The sequence below is a fragment of the Lepisosteus platostomus genome, chromosome 6 (assembly GCF_059453375.1).
Source record: "Lepisosteus platostomus isolate fLepPlt1 chromosome 6, fLepPlt1.hap1, whole genome shotgun sequence".
In the NCBI taxonomy this organism is placed as follows: Eukaryota; Metazoa; Chordata; class Actinopteri; order Semionotiformes; family Lepisosteidae; genus Lepisosteus; species Lepisosteus platostomus.
Genome location: NC_142616.1, coordinates 34,372,386 through 34,385,279, shown reverse-complemented (window position 1 = coordinate 34,385,279; position 12,894 = coordinate 34,372,386). Strand labels below are relative to the sequence as shown.

The window sequence follows — 12,894 nt, the reverse complement described above, 5'->3', positions numbered from 1 at the left end:
CTTTTTTAACTAATAAAAAAATGAAAAGTGGGGCGTGCAAAATTATTCGGCCCCTTTACTTTCAGTGCAGCAAACTCACTCCAGAAGTTCAGCGAGGATCTCTGAATGATCCAATGTTGTCCTAAATGACTGATGGTGATAAATAGAATCCACCTGTGTGTAATCAAGTCTCTGTATAAATGCACCTGCTCTGTGATAGTCTCAAGGTTCTGTTGAAAGCGCAGAGAGCATCATGAAGACCAAGGAACACACCAGGCAGGTCCGTAATACTGTTGTGGAGAAGTTTAAAGCCGGATTTGGATACAAAAAGATTTCCCAAGCTTCAACCATCCCAAGGAGCACTGTGCAAGCGATCATCTTGAAATGGAAGGAGTATCAGACCACTGCAAATCTACCAAGATCTGGCCGTCCCTCTAAACTTTCAGCTCAGACAAGGAGAAGACTGATCAGAGATGCAGCCAAGAGGCCCATGATCACTCTGGATGAACTGCAGAGAACTACAGCTGAGGTGGGAGAGTCTGTCCATAGGACAACAATCAGTCTTACACTGCACAAATCTGGCCTTTATGGAAGAGTGGCAAGAAGAAAGCCATTTCTCAAAGATATCCATAAAAAGTCTCGTCTAAAGTTTGCCACAGGCCACCTGGGAGACACCCCAAACATGTGGAAGAAGGTGCTCTGGTCAGATGAAACCAAAATCGAACTTTTTGGCCACAATGCAAAACGATATGTTTGGCGTAAAAGCAACACAGCTCATCACCCTCAACACACCATCCCCACTGTCAAACATGGTGGTGGCAGCATCATGGTTTGGGCCTGCTTTTCTTCAGCAGGGACAGGGAAGATGGTTAAAATTGAGGGGAAGATGGATGCAGCCAAATACAGGACCATTCTGGATGAAAACCTGTTGGAGTCTGCAAAAGACCTGAAACTGGGACGGAGATTTATCTTCCAACAAGACAATGATCCCAAACATACAGCAAAATCTACAAAGGAATGGTTCACAAATAAACGTATCCAGGTGTTTGAATGGCCAAGTCAAAGTCCAGACCTGAATCCAATCAAGAATCTGTGGAAAGAGCTGAAAACTGCTGTTCACAAACGCTCTCCATCCAACCTCACTGAGCTCGAGCTGTTTTGCAAGGAAGAATGGGCAAGAATTTCAGTCTCTCGATGTGCAAAACTGATAGAGACATACCCCAAGCGACTTGCAGCTGTAATCGCAGCAAAAGGTGGCTCTACAAAGTATTAACGCAAGGGGGCCGAATAATTTTGCACGCCCCACTTTTCATTTTTTTATTAGTTAAAAAAGTTTCAAAAATCCAATAGATTTCGTTCCACTTCACAATTGTGTCCCACTTGTTGGTGATTCTTCACATAAAATAAAAAATTTATATCTTTATGTTTGAAGCCTGAAATGTGGCAAAAGGTTGAAAAGTTCAAGGGGGCCGAATACTTTCGCAAGGCACTGTATATGTTGAACCAATTAGCTACAGTATAATTAACTTTAAGTCTTATAAAGATAAGTGTAAGCTCCAGGTGTTTCAGAAAATCTGTAATATTAAATTGCATTATAGTGCTGTTCACCCCAAAGGATCCTAAAGTCTTTTCACTTATAGAAGGGTTACGTTTGACTCATATCTGAAGTGTAGCTCCCACCTGGGTGACATGTGGCAGAAACCCAAGAACAAAGCAAAACGGTGAAGAGGAAAATTGCTTCTCCAGTTGAATTAAGGAGGAAATTTAGGCAGGTTAGATTGTGTAATCCCGATTTGGAATTTGGCCCAGACAATAAGGTCAACTCCCCAACTCTAATGAACAGCACAGCGTCCCCTGTCACCATACTTGAATATTGGCTTGCAAGGCTGGCCCTGGACCTTGGAAAGAGGCCCCTCCACATGCACTACTATTATCAGCTCCCAGCACAACCTTATTTCACTACTTAGAACAAAAAATAATAATAAAGGTTTTATGGTTACATCATTTAACCAGCTTTGAAGAACACATAATAACTTAGAACCAAGAATATAAGGCACACATTTTACAAAGATTAAGTATTTTAACATTGAAAGTAATAAAAAAAACATTAATAACAATACATAATGATAAACAGGATTTGTTACTTCCAAATTGCAGCCATTTTTAAATTATGATTGGCTAAATTTAAACCTTGGTAGAAAGGAAATGCAGAAATAAGCATGAAAATAAGTTTTTAAAAAGTGTACCCAGTAACAAGGGAGGTGAGATCAGTAAGGCTACATTTTTATAAAAAACTTTCTATAAATCATTTTGCCTAGATTTTCAACCTCAGGTATGTTTTAATGACCTTGAGCTCTGAAAATTTTCACTCTGCTCTAGCCGCTGTCACTGAGAGAGACCGCAGTCTGAAGTTCACAAAACTACAATAGTTACAAAACTAAAATACAAGTTCATGAAATACAGGAGAAACCACAAGGAAAATGATGCATTTTAATTCCGATTTGGTTTAAGCACTGGACAGTCTTTTGTACTGTACAATTGCTTTCATGATTTTATTTGACCAGGCAGTGCCGATTTTTATCCAGGCGACCCACACGGCAGGTGTACAATTTCCAGAAACATGAATTTTCTAGTAGAACGCAGTCTACATGTCTAGCTTGAAAATGTGTCATCTCTACCATTTGCTAGCGGATCTGACATTATTACACGTATTGTGCATTATTGCAAAGACTTGAATTGGCGTACTTCTGTTTTGAGGTCGCTTATCCTGCTCTTCTTTTCTGCACTTCAGAAACATTTTGCATTGATCATGGTGGGTCATTTTATTTTTTGACTATGCTTCCATTAGGATAATCCACAGCAGCAGCAGAAAGAGCCTCTATAGGGTCTTTTTTGCTCACAGTTGAATGTGCCGATTAAAAAGAGGTTGTGTTGCACATTGAGGGGGCACCAGGCAGTCTCTTAGTTAGGCTATGCCAGGGGCCGGCCTGTTGGTGTGGAAATTCTGGTAAAGTGGGGAGATTGCCTCCTACTGGTCCAACAATACAACTTGTAGCAACTTAGTTAAGACCACAATAATGCATACACCCAGCTCCTAATAAAATAAAGCTACCTTTTGTTTTTAAGACACAGTGCTATTAATTAAGATCTAATACTAGAAGCTGAGTAGAAATTAAGTTTAATATTCTCAGATTTAATTATTGTAGAAATCTGATTCCTAAATGGCTGATTTTCTGGGTTAATTTTATGTTTATGTAGTGATAATGAGGCTCAGCTCTGATTCCTTATGGCTATAATCAGGCAAGATTTTAAGGTAGAATGCAAACCAGAACACCATGAGAACATGAGTTAAAACATGGATAAAAGAGCAGTTCAATGCCTTCTGTACATAAGAAAAAATGGCAATTGTAAGAGGTAAAGATCCTGCAGGAGCTGTGAGAGATGGATTAGTGATGGACAGAGCACAACAGCACCAGGCACAGGCAATGAAGTATTTACAGGCTGTGATGTGTTTGTAAGTCATTATCCGTAGTTAAAACTAAGGTGTTAGGTGGATGAAGGACTCCTTAGCTTTGATATCTTGTAACTGCTATCTAAAAATGCTTAATTGAGACTTAAGCTGTGGAAAAATAATTCAGATTTTAAAGTTTGCAAAGAACAAATATTAATGTCATGTTTATAAAAGGTCCTTAAACAAGGCCATTCTGGGTTCTGGGAATAGACCACAGGGGTTTTCCTGTGATCTATTACGGTTTCATGAGCAAATTCCTCTTTCTGTCTGTATCAGATTGGGGAACTGAAGAATGCATATACTGTTGGTGTCCATAACTAGCTACTTTCACCATTTACATGCTTCCCAGTTCTCCAAGTTCTTATTTATAATTGTGGATGAAATTTAAAGTACACTCTTTTTAATTATTCAGTCATATTGTATTATCTCGCCCTTCACAACAATTTGTCTCGGAACACTTTACAGACTAGTAGTGAGTACTCTCATGAAGAGTTTCACCTCTGCATTAAAAATTCCTTGGCTTTGAGGGTTCACGATACAATCTTTAACAGTATGTCAGAAAACCTTTTAATATGAGCTATTTATAAATCACACAAGACTAACATGTTCAAAACATTCACGGAACTAACAATAATTTTTTGTTAGTAGTTTACTGACTCATACTGTAAGCTGTAGATTTTAAACGGGAGGACAATAGGAAGCTGGAATTTGCTTTAGCAAATATCTGTGATTAAATAGGAGACTATACATCTTATTATCCTAGAAAACATAAGTGGGAGGATAACTTGCAAAACTGAGTTTGACAGATTTCACATGAAATTCCCCTGTTCTCTAACTCATCACTAAAAGAAAGGAGATCATATCACTTAAATGCATATTATATTTAAATAAAACCTGTGAAACAGTTTCCTGTCACAACAGTGTAAATAATATTAATTGCATGCATTATTCATATAAGTGAGATGTTCCCCTCTTTTAATTTGATTTTGTATTCACAGCTAAATATTAATATAAAAGGTTTTGAAGCCCCAGTTGGCAATTTAAAACTTGACTAGAAGATTGAAAGTTGTTTACTCTGCTGAAGAGAGGATTGTAAAACTGAATTAATTTTGAATATGTTAACATTTGTTCTGAGGCAAGGGAAAAAGAGGTGATGCAAAAGTAAAGCAGTGGGTTGTTAATGGTGAACCCAAATACCATTTGCAATCAAATTGTTTAGGTAACAAACTGTTGCCACTTTCTTGTTTTGTCATGAGTAGCCCATTTCCCTCTTTTTTCTTAAAAAAAGAGTGAGTGAGCCCTACTGTAGATAGTGACGATTGGTTTTGTAGTGGTTTGATGGGTTTACTGAGACAATTATTAATTGTAGCAGTAATCACGAGGTTGTTTGTTGGGGCTTTTAGAAAATCAATCGTCAGAACAACTAACAACGCACACACACGGGTTCAATACACGAGATACATTTATTAATATAAACTGTGCACCAAACATATACTAGTCTGCCTGGATACGAGCGGCAGACCTTACTGTGAGGGTTATCAATATACAAGGTATATAATCTCGAAGAGATGCAAACACAAAGAGATACACAACAGAGAATATATGTCAATATATATCGTTCGGTTACCAAATCGCTAAGCAGTGTTATTACCCACTGTTACTCTAACTCGGAAGTAAATACATTACTCATGAATTAAATTGATAACAACTTGTGTTGAGGTACAATTGAATTCTCGAGACGCAATGTAGAACATGGGTTTTACTTATCCACGGTGTATGGATTTGGAATTCCCGGCACGAACACCAAACCAGCTGACAGGCTCTGTTGCAGCCTCTGTTCCAGCGGTTGTCCAATGGGTGTTGTGTCGGTGTCCTCTGGCTACCGGCCAACCAGTCAAGGTGCAGCTCGGAGTAGGACGGGCGGAGGAATCTAACTGCGGCGCGCAGGGCAGTTGTTGCTCCGAGGGGATCTACCAGCAGTCCGGCTGGCTAGTAGAAAGTCTCTATGCACAGAGTGTGACCGCGAGTCCTCACAAGTCACTCTTTTGCCTGGGAAGAAACTGGTTCGTTCCCGGTCCAGCGCTGCTTCTGAATAAGCTATTCAGGTTGTCGACGAGGGTCCAACTGTAGGCTGCCGTTGATCAAGCGGAGCATTCACGTTGGTAGAATTCTGAGTACGTACGGGATCCTCGGCCTCGCGCTTAGAACAAAGTCCAAGTCCTTTTGCAGACAACAGCAGTTGTCACGTGATTGTCTCTGAGGATGCGCGAAAATGGCCAAGGAGAGCTCAGAACTGAGCTTGCGCTCCCTTTTTGATCAAGAGCCAGATGTGTGCTGATTGGTTGAGAGTTTGGCGGGCATTGGAGACCCACGTGGTATTACCACGCCCTGCCAGTCCCTGATTGGTTGGTCAAGGTGAGATATAAGTCACTTACTCTTGACACTTAGGAATGCAGTCCAGATGTCCATTCGGCACTCCCTAGACTGATAGGCGCCAATGGATGACCATTGATCATGATAGCCAGGCTTAGCTAATTGCATCCCTGTCTGGGAGTTTGTTTCTTATCACAAGAAAACATCTTAAATCAGCTTGCATGAATTCTTTCTCTGTGGCTGCACCACAGAGATGGAGGGTGAGATGGGGCCTCTTTTAGGAGCATACCAACGCTTAATTCTGTCTTATTAACAAGCATTGCCGCTACAGTTTGTTCAGAAATAACTATAGTATTGAGGATTATGCAGAAGACGGAGAGCTTGTCCTTGAAAGTTTTATGGATTTTAAATGTTTGAGTGATGAGGGATTAGAAAATGTTGTTAAATTTGCTCAGTCTATCCAGTTATTTCATGCCTCAAAAGCCTTTTATTAATTCTTTTTGTAATTTAGTTTCAGACACATTCCTAGACTTTATCACCCTTTTCAGTTGTTAATAACTCTTCTTAAATCGGTAATGTATTGTAAAAATATTTCTTCTGTTTTCTGCACATCACACAAAAGGGGTTAACAAATGCCATTAAAAATATACAATGGTCTTCTTTGTGTTCTTGACATTTAGAGCTATCTTGGTTGCTGATAATTGTTGCTTTTCTCTATTGTTGCTTTATTCAAATTTTCATCTTGCAGATACAGATTATGGTGGTATTGAAGGTTTAAACATTTTCCTCCGTGTTCCAATACTTTTAACCACACACAGTTTAACACTTACTGTAACTGAAAAAAAAAATGTCCTTATTTTCAGTGAAGCTCAGAAAGTGAGCTGTGCAAAATGTGTAGGTTAACCAAATTTAATAAAATTTGAAATATTTATTTTACATTTATATTTGTATTCTTCACATTTATGTCATGTGCCATTTTTGTATTCATAAACATCTCCGAAATGAAACATTATACGGATCAGTCTCTGGGCCGTGTTCAGCTTTGTGCTTTCTTGATTGCTTTGTTTCATATACTGTTTTGTTTAGTACACAATTGTGTATTTCAGCCCAATTAAACCTTTTGCCAAGTAGCTTTGTCTAAAACGAGCCATTTTACAGCATGGGGAAAAAACATGCAGCTTTTATAATCTTCCAGTGTACAGTATATTCATATTTATTATATTCCTAGTATACATTTTTGCAGGTTTTGTTTCTACAGAGTGATGGAGGTTATATGTTTGAGAATGGCATATTTGCTAGAAGTGATTTACTTTGTCTGCCTAAATTGGTACCTATGCCTTCTTCCAGGTTACCTCAGGAGGTACAGAGAGTATCCTGATGGCTTGCAAAGCATACAGAGATCTGGCACGAGAACGGGGCATCAAACACCCTGAAATGTAAGTTGCACAGGAGTAAACATTTCTATATGTGTACGCACTGAAGTATCTGTAATTTTGGAAATACAGCATTCTCTTTAAATTGTGTTCTTGAAACTAACTTATTGCTGGATATTCATAAAAAGTTCTGTTATGCACAAGTAAATACAATGGAGGCAGTGGTTTATTTTATTTGTGGTAATCCTATTATTTCATAGAAGGAAATATCAGTTGTACCACAAAATACACATATTGCCATTAAAATGCCAGCATATCAGCTGTACCCCATGGGAAGAATGTTTCAAAAAGGGACTATTTTGCCTTGGGGAAAATGAGAAAAATAACACTTAAGCTTGTTACATCCTTTTTCCTCCTATGCAAATATGTAAATTCAAAATGTGCTCAGTACAGACTTGCTTTATAGAAGCGCTCGACTTGACAGAAACGTGCTTTGCTTTAGTGAGTTAAAGAGTGACATCTTGTGGACTAAAGTATGAACCACAATAACAAGCTGGAGAGTGATGGGGGAAGAAAAACACAACATGGTCATCGCAGTTGGTTCAATCCACTATATTAATAATTATTACAAACATTGAGAGAACGTTTATGTATAGATTTCACACTTCTGCACATTTCTTATGTTTTGTGAAAACATAATAGTCTGACAATTGATGGGGAACTCAGAAGCACAACAGCTCTTTCATTACAGAATGAGGCAGTACTGAAAAGACTTATGGTGTTTGTAACCTTGGGAACCATTAGATACAGTGCAAAGGAGAATGCTATACCTATTCCCCAGAGGAGTAGATAGCATTATTAGTCCTTTCCTGTTATTTCAATTCTCGTATTGTCTTATACGCTGTGTATAATCTCTTAATGACATACTATTCAGACAGTTCAATAGCTTGGTTTTCTTACAGTTAATTACAAGGATAAGTGCTGAGATATATCTGGGTTTCACAGCCTGTTATTCCAAATACTAATACAAAGACTAATTTAAACCTTTACCAGACTTCAGTTATTATCTAATTAACAGAACCTTGCTATGCTAAAGTGAAGGCCCTTTGAAAACAATGGATTTTTCAGTTTTTCTAAAGTGCCTTTGTGTCCTCTGTATGGCTATATCAGGCCCTGCCTGACCAGTTAGACCAAACAACCAGATGGATTTGTTTGTATCTGCTTCTTAATTGTTAGTGTTAGTAGAATGTTCATTGTAGGGATGCCTATTTCTACATGAAAAGTGTATACTGATTTATGCAACATAAGTTGCTGAAGAGCCACTGAGTGTTTGTCTTGTTGTTGTAGCAGACCACTTACAAGCTAAAGTTTGTCCCTGTTTCAGCCTTGCACCAATCAGTGTTCATGCAGCTTTTGACAAAGCAGCGCACTACTTTGGAATGAAAATAATTCACATTCCCCTGGATCAGAAAACTATGGAAGTTGATGTGAAGGTGAAACTTCTTGTATTCTGTTGACAAATGTTTTAGTTCTTTACTTCAGCTTGAAATGCTACAGTAGTTTACCTTCTTAACAAAATGATTTGAAAAGGGTAGACATACTCCCTATGAGTTTATGTTGAAGTTTGTTGTGTACAAATCTGTTTTTTTAATAAGATTATTTTTTAAACGGTGTTTTTACATTGAACATATTTTTTTCTTCAGCAATAGAGGAGATGCATTCAAATTGTGATGAAATCCTTGATTTGATTGTACCACCATCTATGGATATCTGCAGCATCACTGACACAAAACTAATATTGACGAATGCATTGTTACCTAAGTTATGTAAATAAGATGAGGGTAATATCTGTAGCTCTTGATATGCCATCTAAAAACTTTGAATTTCCAATTGACTTGTTTAAGATTACAATGAAGCCTGTTTTATATTTGAAGAATTAGTGAGAGCGTCTAAGATGTTAACACTTATGGGAAATCTGTGGAGAAAACAAATGGCTTCTGCAGTGATCAGTGATCCTAGGTATGTGTTGTAAATCAGGTTCTGTCTGTTGAAATAGGCCATGAGAAGAGCCATCTCGAGGAACACTGCCATGCTAGTCTGCTCTGCCCCTCAGTTCCCCCATGGAATCATGGACCCTGTGCAAGATGTAGCAAAGGTGATGGGTCTCTTTCTTTCTATACCATAGTATCACATTGCACTTCAGAAATGGGTTTAGTATGATTCATCTTGACCAGCAGAGATTGGGTGGGGTGTGACAAATTGTGATGAATGCCACGTGTGTTGACAGGAAATTTAAATCTATGAAAACAAGGAATCAAATATAATCCAGCAGTCATGAGAAAAAAATATTTACAACCTGAACCCTGAGTATTTTTTTACTGTCTGCTTGCACTCCTATTCATTTGTTTTTATTTTACAGCTGGCTGTGAAGTACAATATTCCTTTCCATGTAGACGCATGCTTGGGTGGTTTCCTGATTGCATTTATGGAAAAGGCCAAGTACCCCCTGCGTCCTTTTGACTTCCGTGTCAAAGGGGTGACCAGCATTTCAGCGGATACACACAAGGTGGGCAGGAGAATGAGTTCAGCCCAGACCGTTACACCCTTCCTAGCGTCACTTCAAAAATCACGGCCTGATTACGGCCTACCACACAATTGCTTAGGGGTGCATTACATTCTCTTGAATTAGGAGACACATGAGTGGTGTTTCCTCAAGTTAGGGTGCATGTTAAATGCATATTCCCAAGTTATGGGAGGCATTCGAGACATTTCTCTGAGTTGTGGGATCTGTTGGATGAATTTCCCCAGGTTAGATGAGGGGTGCATTAGATGTGAATCCCTAGGTTAAGGGGTGTAATAATAACAGATACCATGTGAAAAAAGGCAGCAGCAGGGCTCTGGACTGGAGGGACTCTAAAGCCCTGGTGTCAGATTTCCAGTGGGATGTGGCTGTTGTGCCCTGGAGCAAAGTACTTCGCTTAAATTTCTCTACAACCTGCTCCCCTGTACTACGGGGTCTGAGTTTCCCAATTGACTTACCGAATTAAAAAGAGGTATAAAACAAATCCTGGCAAATTTGCATGTCTAAATTGGAGCTTGATAGAAACATGAACAATTAAAGTTGCAAAGACCATGAAACCTACAGATGAACACAAAATAAGCATCTAAACAAATTAGTTACAAACAATTGAATTGATCTTTTATCATAGACTTTGTGACAATTCTTAGTTCAGAGAACTAGATTCTGATTATCATGCAGAATACATGTAACTGTTTTAAAGTAGATTATTAGTCTGAGTATAATTGTATGTTCAATTTGTTTTATTGGTTTTCAGGGCAAAGAAAGACTCTTACATGGTACCCTAAACAATAATGAACAAATGTGAACGATCATCCTGGTACCTAAACAAACTGTATAAATCCACCAATCATATAAAAGCAGGAATAAATGAGTAGAAAAAAGGAAACCAGAGATGAGCAAAGGAAAAAGAGAAAAGGTAGTGAAAGGTCAGAAGAGGGAAGCCGCAGTCTTCGAGGTCTTTCATATGTCTGAGTGGAGCTGCAAGTTCTTAAGGAAGGTTAAAAAAGGGCTGCCAGGCAGAATACAATTTTGCAGTTGAGCCACAGAGGGAAAACGTAATTTGTTCAAGGTGGAGAAAGTACATCACATCTCTTACCAGTGAGTGAAGGTGGGTGCAAGCAGTTGTTTCCAATGGCGCAAAATTAAACATCGCGCTAGTAGTGGAATATGATTTTAAGGTGTTAATGCATTTGACATCATGATTTCACGCTTATGTAACTTGTGCTGAGCTTATTTTTTTATTGTCTCCTTTTAGTATGGCTTTGCCCCAAAGGGCTCTTCTGTGGTCCTGTACAGTGAAAAGAAGTACCGACATTATCAGTATTTCGTGGCTCCAGACTGGCAAGGAGGTATCTATGCATCTCCCTCTATTGCTGGCTCCCGACCAGGAGGCATCATTGCAGCTTGCTGGGCCACCATGATGCACATGGGAGAAAGTGGCTATGTTGAAGCCACAAAGAAGATTATTAAAACTGCACGGTTCATTGATGCAGAGTACGTTCACTGGCTCTTTCTTATGAATGAATCCGTTAATAAATGTTAGAATAAAGATGTGGATAGTTTTAAATGAGCTCGGAAGTTACATTGGAAGTGTAGAATCATAATAAAATTCTACTTGTTGATATTTTGCTGAATAAACTATGCAGCTGAGGTGTCCCTGGGAGGCTTTCACAGGGAGCAGCCATTTTGGCTCATGTGGAGGATAGGAATTGTCACTGAGCCAGAATATAGACCGAGAGCCCAATAATTGTGTACAGCCGTAGGAAGGGATAATGAGGCCCAGCTGGTACGTAGATCTTGTAGTGCAGAGCAGGGTTATCTTTCTGAGAAAAAGTCCAGCAGAGAAAGCAAAGAACCTGTTACTGTAGAAAACCTAAACTAAACCAACGGAATGTAATTATCTTGCAGTGTTTTGGATTTAGTCCTCCCTCATTTTACCTGTCTAAGTGCAGACTGGACTCCGATAAGGAGTTAGATTTTGTTTTGGATTCCTTGGTCTGTAGAAAATACAGCAAGCTAACAAGTCCTTAATAAGGTGATTCAACAAACTTCTTGTTTGTGTTCCAAAATGTAACAGTTACTGTAGGTCACACTATTTTTCTACATGTGTTTAGATAGTATTTTACAGTGCCTTGCGAAAGTATTCGGCCCCCTTGAACTTTTCAACCTTTTGCCACATTTCAGGCTTCAAACATAAAGATATAATTTTTTTATTTTATGTGAAGAATCACCAACAAGTGGGACACAATTGTGAAGTGGAACGAAATCTATTGGATTTTTGAAACTTTTTTAACTAATAAAAAAATGAAAAGTGGGGCGTGCAAAATTATTCGGCCCCTTTACTTTCAGTGCAGCAAACTCACTCCAGAAGTTCAGCGAGGATCTCTGAATGATCCAATGTTGTCCTAAATGACTGATGGTGATAAATAGAATCCACCTGTGTGTAATCAAGTCTCTGTATAAATGCACCTGCTCTGTGATAGTCTCAAGGTTCTGTTGAAAGCGCAGAGAGCATCATGAAGACCAAGGAACACACCAGGCAGGTCCGTAATACTGTTGTGGAGAAGTTTAAAGCCGGATTTGGATACAAAAAGATTTCCCAAGCTTCAAACATCCCAAGGAGCACTGTGCAAGCGATCATCTTGAAATGGAAGGAGTATCAGACCACTGCAAATCTACCAAGACCTGGCCGTCCCTCTAAACTTTCAGCTCAGACAAGGAGAAGACTGATCAGAGATGCAGCCAAGAGGCCCATGATCACTCTGGATGAACTGCAGAGAACTACAGCTGAGGTGGGAGAGTCTGTCCATAGGACAACAATCAGTCTTACACTGCACAAATCTGGCCTTTATGGAAGAGTGGCAAGAAGAAAGCCATTTCTCAAAGATATCCATAAAAAGTCTAGTCTAAAGTTTGCCACAAGCCACCTGGGAGACCCCCAAACATGTGGAAGAAGGTGCTCTGGTCAGATGAAACCAAAATCGAACTTTTTGGCCACAATGCAAAACGATATGTTTGGCGTAAAAGCAACACAGCTCATCACCCTCAACACACCATCCCCACTGTCAAACATGGTG

The 12,894-nt window shown here is 39.1% G+C and overlaps 1 protein-coding gene across 1 annotated transcript in view; it reads left to right on the top strand.

The window, feature by feature from the left end:
- sgpl1 (sphingosine-1-phosphate lyase 1) overlaps positions 1-12,894 on the top strand; it is a 35,877-nt gene that overhangs the window by 17,137 nt on the left and 5,846 nt on the right. The window contains exons 7-11 of the mRNA XM_088635570.1: positions 7,211-7,299; positions 8,621-8,729; positions 9,293-9,391; positions 9,656-9,802; positions 11,073-11,311. Of these exons, the coding sequence (XP_088491696.1) occupies positions 7,211-7,299; positions 8,621-8,729; positions 9,293-9,391; positions 9,656-9,802; positions 11,073-11,311 (683 nt within the window). The remainder of the gene's footprint in view (positions 1-7,210; positions 7,300-8,620; positions 8,730-9,292; positions 9,392-9,655; positions 9,803-11,072; positions 11,312-12,894) is intronic.